This window comes from Penicillium canariense, assembly GCF_028826845.1.
Source record: "Penicillium canariense strain IBT 26290 chromosome Unknown utg000006l_segment0_segment0, whole genome shotgun sequence".
In the NCBI taxonomy this organism is placed as follows: domain Eukaryota; kingdom Fungi; phylum Ascomycota; class Eurotiomycetes; order Eurotiales; family Aspergillaceae; genus Penicillium; species Penicillium canariense.
The window spans coordinates 1,980,200-1,994,237 of NW_026622733.1; the positions used below are offsets into that span (position 1 = coordinate 1,980,200).

The window sequence follows — 14,038 nt, forward strand, 5'->3', positions numbered from 1 at the left end:
GTCCAATTAGTTCAATTCGCCCAATTCGCCCAATTCGCCCAATTCGCCCAGTTCGCCCAGTTCGCCCAGTTCGCCCAGTTAGTCCGATTAGCCCAATGAGAGGCCCTGGCGACCCAATCGACCCAATCAGAATACTCTAGTATCGTGAATGCAGAAGATACACCTAATTTTAGGGTCGAGTCTCGAGTCATCATGTCGTAGACCTCTCACGAGTGGGGAGATGATACTATCGCAATTCCCCCATCACGCCACTCTACACATACCATTGCTCGTCATAATGATACAAATATACAGATAGAGATCCAGGGCTAGATTGAGATCCACATGCAGACAGAGAATTCCGACGACAGAAAGAAATCATGTGTTTATTGCCTGCTAAATAATATAGCACCAGCGCGGGTTTGTGTGGTGTTCCAAGTATATATATTGAAAGGAAAAAGAGAAGGAGAAAAAAAAGCTGAAATGGACGTACATCGTGTATTACTCGTTTCCTGAAGTTTCTCTCCCGCCGATCGCCAGACCCGCTTCGGCTGGAATCTGGCCTCCTCTGGCTACCCCCTTCCGTTGCAGTGTTCTGACTTCCGCAGCTTCCGCATGTGGACCGGTCGATGAATGTTGGGGCCCTGCAAGAGAGGATCGAGGATCGTCCTCGATGCTCTCCATACCCGAGACAGGCGGGAGTGAACTTCCCGGCACTCTGATGGCCTTGCCTGATTTTGCACAGGGAGACAAAGACATCCCCCAGACCCATCTCCCTAGCACGTATCCCCTCAAAAAAAAATACCCGGGAATCCGGGGATCTCGGGGTTGGGGACCACTCAGGGCAAGGGTAGGTGGAACAGAGCAATCAACTTCCGGCCAACGGTCGGCTCGATTTCGGTGCCGTCACGGGCAATCTTCACTTCGCGGTTGGCATTCCACGGATTGCGCAGCCCGCGCGTGCGGTGGAAGGGCACCCGCTCCGTCGATAGCCACTGGATGCGAAAGGGCTTGCCGAACGACTGGCCCTCAGTCTCGTCCTCACCGGCGGAGCCAGGAGCAAGAGGGCCGGGACCAGCACCAAGACCTGGATCGCCACCAGGGTCCTCGCCGTCCACACTTTCCTCGCTGCAATCGTCTTCGTCGTGCTCTTCTTCCGATGACTCCACCTCCCAGAAGATCGTGCCGCGGGCTGAATCGTCAATGATCCGGCCCTTGGGGGCGGTCGAGGTGGCTGCCGTCGCGGTCACCTCCAATTCATCGGTGCCGGGGAGGGGCTCCGGGCGGGGCGGCATCTCTAGGGCTAGCTCCTCGTCGTCGCTGATGGGCGAGAGCATGCGGGCGTAGCCGAAATACTCGCCCGACTTGTTGGCGGAAAAGATCAGGTAAACATGGTCGGTATTCTGTTACAAAGACTGATATTAGCGCAATTCAAGTAGATCAAGGTAGACTAAAATCGACAAGCGGACGGCTTAATAAAACGCAGCAATGGGTGGGAGCCGGTCACGCCACACTCACCTCGAATGCATGGTTCAGGTTGGTTTCATTGTGCGTCTGCGTCGCCCAGATACCACTCTGCTTGCTGAGCTCGAGGTCCTCGACCGTCAGACTCTTGACGATAAAGTAGCGATCCAGGCCGCGGGGAGCCCCCGCGCCCGGCGGCGCAGTGATGACCTCCGGTACGACGGCCGCCTCGTCGCCAGGAGGAGGATCGTTCGTCTCCTCGAGACGAGACCGGGCCCCCAAACCGGAGCCGGGGCCTGAGCCCGAACCTGGGGCTGTAAAACCCTTGCGGAGACGGCACACGAGACGGACGCCCTGAAATCGGGAGTCGTGGAAGCGGGCGAGGGCGGCCGTACACGCGGCAGCGGATTTGTAATTCACAAACGCACAGTTACTTTTCGAAATAAGGAACACGCTTTCAATGCTGTTGGTCGCATCCTGAGAGAAATGGTCCTTCAAGTCCACCACGCTAGCCCCGGGCGGGAGGTTGCCCACCCACAGGGCATGGCCGGACTGTTTGGGTTTTCGCGGTGGTCCGCGGGGAGTGTTGGGAGTGGTTGGAATCGAGTGAGAGAAAGGAGTGGGATCTGTGAATAGAGCGAAGACAAAGCGTGTCAGTACAAGGTTCCTTCTTGTAGGGGTTCGCTCTACTTACCAGGTGAGTTGGATGAGGGCTGTGTGAGCCTCATCGGGTTGGAGCCATCCACAATCGTCTTCGATACGTCGTACTCTTCTACCATAGCCCGCTTGTCGGCGTCCTTCATTGTAGCTCCCGGGTTCGCCGCGGGAGGTCCCGGTCCCTGCGAGACACTCCCGTGTCGGGATTGAGAAACCGTCTGCCGCACTGGACCAGTTCCCGAATGGGCACTATGTCTATAGGACGCCGCGTATCCCGGGTGGTAATAGGCCGCGCCATAGGCAGGGCCTTGGCTCGGCCCTATGTTTTGCATCGAGAGGATTTGCCATATACGGTGGATAGGGCCCAGGAACATGCTGAGCAACGCCCGGATGCTGCATCGAGTAAGACGCATAACCGGGAGCAAAAGGAATCGCATATGGGACCGCCCCGCCGGTATTCTGACCGGGATAAGGGCCCATGGACTGTATCGGATACATGAGACCCTGGGCATGGACAGGAGGATATTGAGGGACGAGATGCTGGGCCTCGAATGGAGAGGACTGAGACTGGTGGCTCGGGAGCGAGTAGGTCATATTGCCCATGTTTAGAGGAGATGGGGGACCATAACGTCCGGAAGCTGGGTAGCCTGTGATCGAAGGATGGGCCGAATAACCTGATCGCGCGTACTGGTCGGCCGCTGTAGAACCTGTAATATCAAGCCATCTCATCAACGGGTATGCTCCCCAATGACACGACCACGGCCCAGTGGCATACATCATGGCATGACTTCTCTCTCGCGCGGGGAAAAACTGACCAGATGTCGAGCTGGACCGCGAGACATTAGGCTCTGAGGCCGGGGGTATCCCTTCCCCTGTCCCTTGGGATGAGTTGATCTTCTCTGGAGAAGCATCGCCCATGGGGCCCGGTTCGTAGACTAGTGTGCACGGGGAGATACAGTCGACGCAAATCTCTCCCTAGAGCCGCGTAAGTATGCAAGAGATGACAGCATGAAATCACTGGGTAAGGTGTAGCCACCATAGCATACCTCTGAGATTCAAATAGACAGAGCGTGAGACCACAGCGGGTCTCTCCGTCCGCCGACTAAGAAGGTCACCGGCACAAAACGCGTATCGCCCCTTAAATCACCCAAGCCTAGAACTAAACGGGCGCTGGGTGGACGAGAGGTGCTGTTGATGATCAAAATAAATGTCAATAAGGGTTCGTGGAAGAGTCAATATCAAGAGAACACATCTAAAAGGAGAGGAGGGGAGAGGAGAGAGGGTATGATGGGCTCGGAAACGCTGACGCCAATCACAATGGCTCAGTCTGTGAAGGTCCGGAAAATATGAGAAACATGAGAAGACCCAAACAGATGAGCGAACAGGTGCAATCCAATAGAAAGAATGTTGTGTAGGGAAGTAGGAGGGGCAGAGGCGAGAAATAAAAACAAAACAAAACGAAAAAGTTTCAACGGTGCATCCGCTGTCTGGAGCGTGCAACCCCCGCGCTTAAGCAGGGCCTTGTGGCTGTCGCGGGCCGGACGAAAGCCACAGGGGCTGGGCAGCTCATGACAGGGCGAGTGGGAAATCCACGACGATAAGCACATGGAAAGACCGGGCTGGGGCCCAGTGGAGCCGGGATTGGGGTGTCCATCGGAGGCGAAGTCTGAGCGGATGGAAGGGGGAGCAGACGAGACGAGGGGGCGTGCCACTTGAAAGAAACAAGGAATGGAATGAAAAAAACTAGGCCCAGCCCGGTCTCTGGAAGACAAAGATGAAACAGAAGAAAACTGGGGGACTTCTGGAAAACTTCGACAGGCATGTCATGTCGGATAGGGCTTAAACCGACGAGCAAGGAAATGGAAACAGAATCTGCCAATCAAGTGATTGGGTGGGGGCCGGGCCCTTGTAGGGCTGGCAATTTGCACAACCCGGAGAGGATCAACAAGACGGGAAGGGGGAAAAGGGGCATACGGGATCAAGAAAAAGGGCCTACCTGGCGGAACGAAAGCAGAGCAAAAGGACGGACCGTGTGGTCAAGAGTGGTTGCGGCAAATCAAGATATAGTCGGAACGGTGTCCAGGTTGTATGACGGGCAAAAGGCCGAGGCACAATGGATGCCCTACGGACGAACTAAGCCACTAGGCACACCGACGAACAGATGAACAGATGAACAGATGAACAGATGAACAGACGAACAGACCGAGGACCGGCGGGGCGGGTGTGGCTCAATTGGGGCCGAACGAGAGAAAGAGTGGCCCTGCACCGTCGGGAGAGCTTGAAGATCGCGTGGGAAAAAAACAAGCCAGCCGCAGCGGGCTTGGATTTCCCAGATATACCCTCACGAATGTGGAGAGAGCTGGAAGGATGAAAAGGCAAAGTAAAAAATAGAAAAAAGAAATGACAGAAAGAAAAAAGGGAAAAAAAAGGGCAAGAAAAAGAATCGCCGAAATTCAAATCACTGAATGGGGCCCTGCTGTCAGCCACACAGCGGCGAATAAGCAGCCAATGGGGCAGATGAACGGAGTGGCGGACTCGAACGTGAATGCTGTCGTGGCTGTAGCAGACGTGACGGATGTGCTATGGCCTCAAGTGGGACTAGAACATCCGAGCTCGGTAAAGCAGGAGCAGGAATGAGTAGACCGAGTAGACAGGGTGGTCTGGGGTGGATAAAGGGACGAAGGCAACCACGGGGAGCCAGGCAGGTTGAAGATTGACGGTGATAGGTTGGGGGAATGTATGGGCAAGTACAGGCACCTGCAAGAGACCGAGGAAGGACAGTCAAAAGTACAAAAGGACAGAAGAGTCCAGACAGTACCGGAAGAGCAAGGAGGGAAAGCACTTCTCCCCTCGAGGGTGGGTCGTGGTGGGATTGGAGTGTGTGCGAGGATAAGTGGATATCCCCTTTGGCCCAGGACAGGGCCAGAATCACTTCAGTCAGGGAAGTAAACACCAAGTACACCGGGCATTAGGGCTTGGGCGTGGGCTTGGGCTGGGCTTGGGCTTGGGCTTGGATCTTGGATTGGAGCTCCTCGGGACTGTCTCGGACTTTTGTGACAAATGCTTGTCATCCAGCAAGTGGAGAACAGTACGCCCTTTTTCCTCGTGAATGGATTGATCAGATCGGGCAAGCGGGTGTGGTTGGGTGAACGGTTCCTTCACTTATAGGCGTCTCGGCGGCTCGTGTGTTGAGCAGACCGTGCCACACCGGGGTTGTGGCTTAAGCGGCCCACGGATCTGCTAAAGAGGGCCCCAGTCATGGGGGCCGCAAATGAGACCACGCCCAGTTGGAGCCGTTGAGGTGCGCGGAGTCGAGCCAATCAGGCTGGAATCGGGACGAGGGAATTCAGGAATAGGAACTTGGTCCGGGCCACTTGGTGGCGACTCGGCATAGCGACAGCACAAGCAGGAACTCGGGCTGGGGCCGTTTCCTTGAATCCCTTGTTTTACAATCGGACGAATAATCGAGGAGCGGCAGCAGACGGTGGGCCCATTGGGAAGGAATGGCGCCTCTGCTAATCGCCGGGCCGAGACTATGAGAAATGGAGCCCAGCGAATTTACAGGTTGGAGCGCCCTATGGCGAAGGCAGTAGGCTGCATGGCCGGTTTGCCACGGTCAGGGGTGCGGGCTATGCATGTGTACGGAGTATGTAGTGGGTGAACTTTCGAGAAGTGGATCGTGAAGGAGAGAAAGAAGGAAAGAAAAAAAAAAATGGAGAGAAATGAGAAAAAGTAATAATACGTATTGTTACCTCGGAACGTTGGGGGAATAGTTGGTGGCCACGATCGCGGAGTGCTGTTTCCCTAGGAGGGAGAAAAGGTACAAGAGGACGATACCGGGGCCGGACCTATCATGGGTGGAGGAGGAATTGGCTTTGCATCCGACGGGCGGCGCCTTGGGGCCCGAGGGATGTGGACATGATGGAAAAGATGGGAAAAAGGTGGAAGAGGGCTGTCCCCAAGACCACCACAGGACCCCGACCAGCTGCCGGGGACCACTAGCTACACTCCCACTAGACTCAATCACAGCCCACCAATGGATGGCGTTGGTCTCCAATCCCGGTGGCGTCGGGCCCAAGCAGCTACCAGTTTGGGTAGTCGGCAGAGTGCGGTGCGGGAGAGATCCATATACCGCGCGACGCCAGGCCCTCTGCAGCACCAGCTCGCACTAGACTAGCACCAGACTGGTACCAGACTAGACTAGCACGGTGCTTGACGCGTTCAGAGTCCGTTCAGAGTCCGTTCAGAGTCCGTTCAGAGTCCGTTCAGAGTCATGGTGCTCGCGGGAGGAACTCCTGCGCAGGGCGTACAACGGGTTGGGGTTTTCCGGAGCTGACCCAAGGCACCAGGTCGATCAGACCATACTGTCGGGTACGGTGGGAACCCGCTGCAGGAGCTGTATTTTGACCTCTTCTCTCGGGCGAAGGGCTGCGGAAAGTTGTGCTCTCTCCGCCCTCCTTCTCCCGGGAGAGGGTAAGCGGAAAAAGAAAGCGTGACGGGGCGACGGAACTCTCCTCATTGGAAGCCGCGCCCAGTCTGGTTATGGTCCCGGGGAGTGGACGGCTTAGTTAATACTTGGGAGTCGTGTCGAACGACGTTGTGAAGTCTCCACTCGGCCCGCGGTGCCAGCCAATCATGGCGGGCGGTGAGCAACTACACGTCCCAGCTGCACTCCGTGCCCTTCGCAAAGCATGTCCCATCCATTTTACAACTTACCCACCTCAATGAAGATGATATGATGCTTCAAGACCGGTTCCACAGTTCCATAGGCTTAACGTCTCCTAGCGACTACTAGGCAACGGCGTTCCATCGGTGGCAATAGAAAGATGGAAAAGTAACGAAACCCGCCGATCGATCGGGTGCGCGGAGTTCATAGGGCAACTGTCTCGCTCTTGTGGAGGACGTTTCTCCGTTTGGTTTCTCTCATCCGCAATACAGTCTCTTCATCCTCCATACAGCCACCACTTACGCAGTCCGATGTATCCAGGTACCACAGGAGGCTCCGTCCTCTCCTACGGCCACTGCAACCATCCAGCCATATCAGGTAACTCTGTCCCCCGTACGCAGTGGTTACCGTATGGCAACAGCCACCGACCCAAAACATGCCATTGATGCCACTGTGCTTCACAGGCTCGAGGACAGCTGATCTCGTCGCCACCACCGACTCCATGGGATGGATGCATTCCGGAAAGGTACGTACACTAGGCACTACTCGACATTATCCGACGGGGCGATGGCCCCACGTGATATCCGAGATCAGCGGTGAATGCCGATCGGGGGACTTTTGCAGCGAGAACTACCGAGTCCTTGTACTGCGATGGGCCAATCAGCACCTCCATGGCCAAACTCGATTTGCCAGGCCCCTTCTCCTGTACAGGCCCAATGCACCCCTTAGCGAGAACGAGATGCATGCAGTGACAATGAGTGATTGCATACCCGACCCTATACGAAGTGCAGGCTCCACTCGACAGACTACTGTTGCGCAGGCTGGTGCAGGTCGACATTCCCGCTCGGCAGATCTGCTCGACGTGAGTGGCTTGGGCGCTTCCTTCTCGAACCATCTCCGCCTACTCGGGCATCTGCGGCGACGATCAGCGCCACTCGGCCTGCCTGACGAGCCTGGGGCGCCACATGGAGCGATGACGTCATGGCGCACCCTCCCCACCTCTCCACCTCTCCACTCCACCTCTCCATGTTCCTGAACAGCTCCAACCACATCACGTCATCGTACATCCACCGACGTTGACCGGCCTCGCCCTGACAAATGTGAGCTCCAATTGAGACCCTACCTCCCCTCGGGGGACCCATTGATGCTTAGGTGGGTAATGTAGCGGCCCAGTCACAACCGCCCTCCGCATGCCGGCACGACTAGGGACTCCAATAGAGGGCCCGGTTCAGCATGCTGGACACCGCATCTCCAAACAAAGCACTCCTATGCGGCAGGAGGAAGGGCATTCCTGCTCCACTTCGTTCGTTAGGGCCTGAGAAGGCGTGGATAGCCATCGGCAACCGGGTATCCCAGAGCCAATGGAGCCATCAGCCTCCCGTCGACAAAGCACCACCGAGAGATGGGACCATGCATGTCTTGTGATAAGACCTCGCTTTAGTGGCTGCACAGACCTCGTCTGTCGAAAGAGAAAGAAGATCAGCGAGTCCTGGTTCGATCGGCCGAATATCAATGGCGGACGCGGACGGCTTCTGGTCGATCTAGCGCCTAATCGGCGGTGGCAGTGAGTCACTGAAGCACTTGGCCCAGTTTAGTGCTGTTCAGTCCAACGCAGGAATAAGCTACCGCATAGATCTACAAGGGTGGCCGGTGGAACCGTTCCTTCCACCTGACCTACATCCTGTCCAACACAGAACGGAAGGAGACTCGGCGGGGGGAGGGGGTGGGTGCGGGCGTTTGTACTTTCGTTCATCGGGGCTGGACTGGGCTGGATTGAACTCGATGCCACAGCCACCACAAGCCAACAGGTGATCCATCGATTCGAGTCTTGAATCAAGTTTGATTGGAATGAACGGGGCTGCTGCGTTGGGAGCTTTCTCCCTCCTACACTTGGAACTCTGCCTTGTTGCGGCCAATGCCTCATGCCTCACGCCCCACGCCACGGCCCCACGGTATACCCTGCATCGCTTAAAATGGACATCGGCAGCTGCTGGAGTCGGGTGGGGAGAGAGGGCGCATCAACGTATTGCCACCATCAGGCAACAAAGTAGCCCGGCCTCCGCAAAACCCACGGTATCTCCGTAGCGCCCAGGTTATCCTACGGGCTTGTCCGATAGTGAGCCATGTGCGATAGATGAGTAATGACCGGTATCTATTTGCCCCTGGAAGGCTAATGTGACGGAGCAGGGCCTGGGTTGACTCAGGCTCCACAGAATTGGGCGGCACATGATAGACGAGAACCCGATTTACAGACGGACATGTGTTTCTGCTCATTGCATTTATCAGTCGCGTATTTTCAGTAGAAGCCAAATCGATTACAAGCAATGCATGTTATTATGTACACATTCCACATTGTGAGATATTGGCATACCTGTGGTTGATGAAGACGTTCACGGAATAATCGAAGAATTAATCTTCTTGCCCCGGTCAGCCTCAAGTCAAGCCCGAGTTAAAGAGAATTTTTGTGCCAAAGCAAAGGCACTGGAAACGCTAGACCTCTCAACTGCCAGCCCAAGTAAGCAGACTCTGCTTCTTCAGAAGCACCAGTCTTTACAATCGCCAGGGTTATTTCATAGTTAATCTGTCCGAGTGCGACGCGATGCCTTACTCCCGGGCCACGTGAGCAAAAGGTGGAATGATCGATCAGTCATAACCGGAGTGAACTAAATTAGTTATAACTAGTTGGTCAGTCCACCGAGACGGTGACGCCAGAACGACCATATCGTAGCTCGTGGGGTTACGCCGTAAAGAGTATGTTCGAGAGGATAGTAGCTAATTATGATAACTACAATGTACAATATACAGGTACGATCCATCTACTTGTTCACACACACAACCTAACAAAAACAGCACCGTCCATCCCCCAAGAAGTCAAACCAAGCACAAAAAAACAAGCAGTCTACTGGTATCAGATCATGACAGGCCCACAGCAGTTCAAAAATCTCGGTTAAAAGAAGTAGAGTAGACCACAACGGGTGTAGAACAGGGTGCGCCGACGCAGCCGCGAGGTTTCATAAGTCCTCTAGGAGAGAACAAAACAAGAAAAATTCCAATGCAAAGGAGCCAAAAACTGTTGCAACAATGATGGGATTAGGTTCATACCCGGAGGATTGGAGAATGGAATTGAAGAGGGCCTCCTCCCTATTCTGCTCTGTTCTACTCAATGAACCGAACGACTGACACCCGAACAAACAGAAAGGAGAATGAGAAAGGAAAAAAACCGGGGGGGGGGGAAGGAAAACATGAACCAAAATGGAAAGCCAGCCGCCAATGATTTCAAACACACCCAAGCCATACACAGGAAATAAAGTCATCAAGGGAGAGGAGGAATGTCCATGTAAGCTCATTAGAAGAATATAATTTAGGCTGTCAAACATAAGGATGAAGCGAAGCGAAGCTGCGCGACGCTGCACAGTCCCATGTCGTATAAAGGGGGAAAGGGTAGTTAGGGCAAAGTTATCGGTCAATTCCAAGAGACGCCACCTTCCCGGCGAACCGGGCTCCAGCACTCCCGCGCTTAGAGAGCTTCTCTCGCTCCTTAGTGTCCAAGGAGGAACCCGTATTCTGTGATGCAGACGCGACAGCACCATCTCTGCTTGCAGAACGGATGGTTGGGAGCGAGCCAAGCGTGTCACTGGCTGCGGACTTCCCCAGGAGAGGGTTCGGGCTCGGAGGACTAAACGCAGATGTGCGGGTCGTGCGCTGGCTGATATACAGCTGCGCAGCCGGGGAAAGTGGGATGGACGGCGGTGCCGGGGGGATCTCCGCACCGTTCTGGACCAGCAGCTCGGCGATGGGGAAGGGGATGGCCTTTGCGCTCGAGCGGGCGGAGAGGGTGGTGGGAGTGGACCCGGGGGAGGCAGGGTCGGCGGCGGCAAGGGCCAGGAATACCGCGTGCGTATTACGGGAGCGGTCTGCGACGTTCACATTGGCGCGCAGCGCAATGCCGTAGAGAACGCCCTGTATATCGTTCTTCTTAATTGAGGCCAGGAGGGTTTCATTGGCAGTTGCGAAGCGGGAACGTGGCGACGGCAGACGCTCAACGTGCGCGCGGTCGACATACTTCGCCGTGATGAACTTTAGCCGTTGTTCCCGTGTGGAGCTGGCAATCGGTTTTTGCGACTGGTCCAGCGTCGCTTCCCAGATCATATTACTGACACGGTTCCCGATCTGCACGAGGATTTCGACAATGTCATTTGAGAAGGAGTGCACGTCGAGTGTGAGTGAGCGGATCTTGGAGATATGAGTTCCCAGAGATCGGTGGATACCGCTGCACTCGATGCACAGTATAATACCTAGGTTGATCGAGACCCATTCGACCTTGGACGAGGACCCACAGTCGGCACACCAGTTGTTTCCTTCGTCAGCTTCGCGAACAACTTGCAGTAGCCGGGCGGGATTCTCCTCAAAACTATTGCTGTCGTGTCTGACATAACTGGGCCGAGCGCCAACTGTTGTGCGGCGAATGACGCCGCTGCTGCTGGAGCTGTGGGAGTAGGAATGGTGCCCGGACACTGACGAGCTCTTGCCCGTCAGCACTGAACCGATATCACGGCCGCTGGAGGACTCGTTCTTAGATGAAGGCGGGGGTGTTGGCATTCCTCGACCTTCGACTGCACTTTGGAGTGCATTGTTAATTGACCGAATCCAGGTCGCCATGTCCTCCTCGGAGGTTGCTTGATAAATGCGTTTGTACTGCGGCGTGATCACCTCAAAGCAGAAGCGCCTCTCTGCATTTCTAGCTTCACGAACAGAAGCCATCCGAAGGTCAATGGGCTCCATATGGAGATCGAGCTTTTGTTTCCAATTACTATACTCTGAAAGTTTTCCTTGATCCAAAACAATCCAGAACCTGCAATGAAAAGGTAGGGATTAGCATGCGAAACTCCAATAAGGGAGGGGGAAGAAAAGTATATTATGACTTACTTGTGCCATGCCTGTTTATTGATACCCTTTGGATCAATGTGCGAGCCAGGGCGAGACAAAGCCCACAAAAGACCCTCTTTTCGTTGCTGGCCGGCTGTGCGATCAGATCCCAAGGCGTCCCGCTCTTCAAGATCCCGGATTCCCTTGAAGCGATTCTGACCAGATGAGCCAGCAGCATTGTTATTCAAAGTAGGTGCCAAGGTACCAGCGGACGAGCCAACCGACCCAGCGTTGGCTTGAGACGAAACCGAAGAGCTGTTGCTAATTACCCCGCGAAGCTGTGAGCCGGTGCTGTCAGCTCGGCCCAATTCAACCTCGCTGAGGGTGCCTCCATTAGAGGCGCTGGCAGCAGCAGCTGCAGCAGCTGCTGCTGCTGCCGCCGCAGCGGTGGATGTAGATGCGATGCCTGGCGGCGCGCTAGCGACAACATCAGGCTCCAGGTATGGGTTGCTATTCTTTTCCAGAGCTCTGCGCTTCTCCTCACGCTCGGACCGCTGGAACTGGAATTCCTTATCCGCTTGGTTGACCTCATGGATGAGAGCGTTCAGCTGAGGAGCCATTTCTTCAATCTTCTGAGCAGCCGCCAAGAAAGCTTGAGCTTGGAAGTCAGCATATTTAGTCAGATGCGAAAGAACCTCCTGCTCCTTTCGACCGCCATGCAGATCTTGCATGAAAGATGAGTAATCGAAGCGTTTCAACTCGAAGTTGCGGCGCTTGGCCTGGTATTTCGAGTCGCTCTCGGCCCGCTTCTTCTCTTTGAGCGAGTCCTGCCTCTGGCCGAGATATCGACTGACATAGGCATAATAATCGCGGCTCTCCTCATCGAAGTCCTTCTTCTTGGACTCGGCTTGTTTGATGTCATTATGGTAGAGCTTGATGAGCGGTTCAATGACGAGCTTCTGCAGCTGCAGCGTGTTGATCTGCTCATAGTTCTGAATCTGGCGGGCAATTTTCTCAAAGTAATGATCCAGTGCAGGCTGAATCGCGTTGGCATTTGAGGTTGATGCATCGTTTAAGGAACCCAAGAATGCCTCTACCGACTCGTTGCAGGCAACTTGCGCTTGTTGTGCCGCCTCGGCTTTCTTGAGCACTTTCTTGATTTTGGAACGCATGTTACCAGTCTTCAGCTCCATCGCTTTCATGGTGGCACGGAACAGCGGGCCATCCTCCACAACGCTCACATCGTCTCCGGGTCGAGAATGCGGTAGATCGACTTTCACCGGCGGTGGGGGCGGGGGTGCCGTGGGGGGAGGTGGTGGTGGAGGGCCATCTGTAGATTCCGGAGGGGTAGTGACAGGGACGTTCGAGTTCGAGACGGCATCGCTGTCGCTGAAATGCGAGATGACCGATTGCGAGGAGGGGACACGGCTGCGCGGGGGCGGCACAGGTAACTCCAGTTTGGGCGAAGTCATGAGCGGGCTGGGCAGCAGGCGAACGGCATTATGTACCCAAAAGGAGAAATGTGCAAGGGTGTTCAGACGGTTTGTTTTCTGGTCGTAATCCAAGAAGCTGCAGCTGTTCCGCCAGCCGCCACCTTTGTCCTCTGTGGCCTTGGGAGGCTTCCATCTCCAAGTCCAGTCAAAGGATACGGAGGGCGTGCCGTTGGTGGAATAATTTCCGATGAGCTGGACGTTAGAATTATTCTGCAGGTTGGGGTTCGCGTGGAACTCTCGCGTGATGAGGTTGTCTAGTTCTTTCGAGTTCGATGCGTGGGCAAACGTGAGCCCCGTGAGGACGGTGTCCGCCACCTCGGGGAGGGACGTCGAGACGCCATTGACGGTGGAGCCAGCAACGTTGCCGGTTTGTGTCTGACGGAGAATGAATGTGAAATTGAAGATTAGTTCGTCGTCGTTCGACAGGCGTAGCAAGAACGTTGGGGCTGGGGCGGTTGAGGGGACGTCGGGATCCTGCATTATTGATGATGGCTCGAGGTTAGCCTGCTTCGAACCGCAACTCTGGCTTTGCTGGCGGCTGGTCCGGGAGTCCATACCTGAATATATTCAATAGGAGTTTCGTCGCCGACATCTCTCTTCGCAATAAACCTCGCGGCCGGGAACGCGTTCGGGGAGAGCGTCAGCAGGCGGCGGCGGGAGTTGTTTATGGTGACGGCGGCGATGGTCACTGGGGCAGAAGGCACAGGATTCATCAGCGTTTCCGAGCATAACTCGAGATGGAAGAGGGGGGCTGGGCATACAGCGATTCTGGTCTTTGAAGAACAAGTTCCCAGCATCGTCCAGGCGGCTGGCGACATTGCCCATGATGGCACAGTCGCAGTGCGCAGGCGCAGGCACCCGAGGAATCAAGTCACGGCGCAAGGAGTCAGGACAAGCACCGAAGCATCGGCCA

General features: G+C 55.2%; 2 protein-coding genes across 2 annotated transcripts; both read right to left on the reverse strand.

Moving 5' to 3' along the window:
• Positions 1-818: 818 nt before the first annotated feature.
• On the reverse strand, positions 819-3,018 carry N7482_008685 (putative YT521-B-like splicing factor; the record flags this gene model as incomplete). Its single annotated transcript, XM_056690809.1, has 4 exons — positions 819-1,382; positions 1,498-2,069; positions 2,138-2,493; positions 2,597-3,018. The coding sequence occupies 4 exons, from the start codon at positions 3,016-3,018 to the stop codon at positions 819-821; spliced, it is 1,914 nt and encodes a 637-aa protein (XP_056540574.1).
• Positions 3,019-10,222: 7,204 nt separating this feature from the next.
• Positions 10,223-13,950, reverse strand: N7482_008686 (putative ARF GTPase activator (Csx2); the record flags this gene model as incomplete). Its single annotated transcript, XM_056690810.1, has 4 exons — positions 10,223-11,618; positions 11,693-13,629; positions 13,683-13,813; positions 13,887-13,950. The coding sequence occupies 4 exons, from the start codon at positions 13,948-13,950 to the stop codon at positions 10,223-10,225; spliced, it is 3,528 nt and encodes a 1,175-aa protein (XP_056540575.1).
• Between the last annotated feature and the right edge of the window lie 88 nt (positions 13,951-14,038).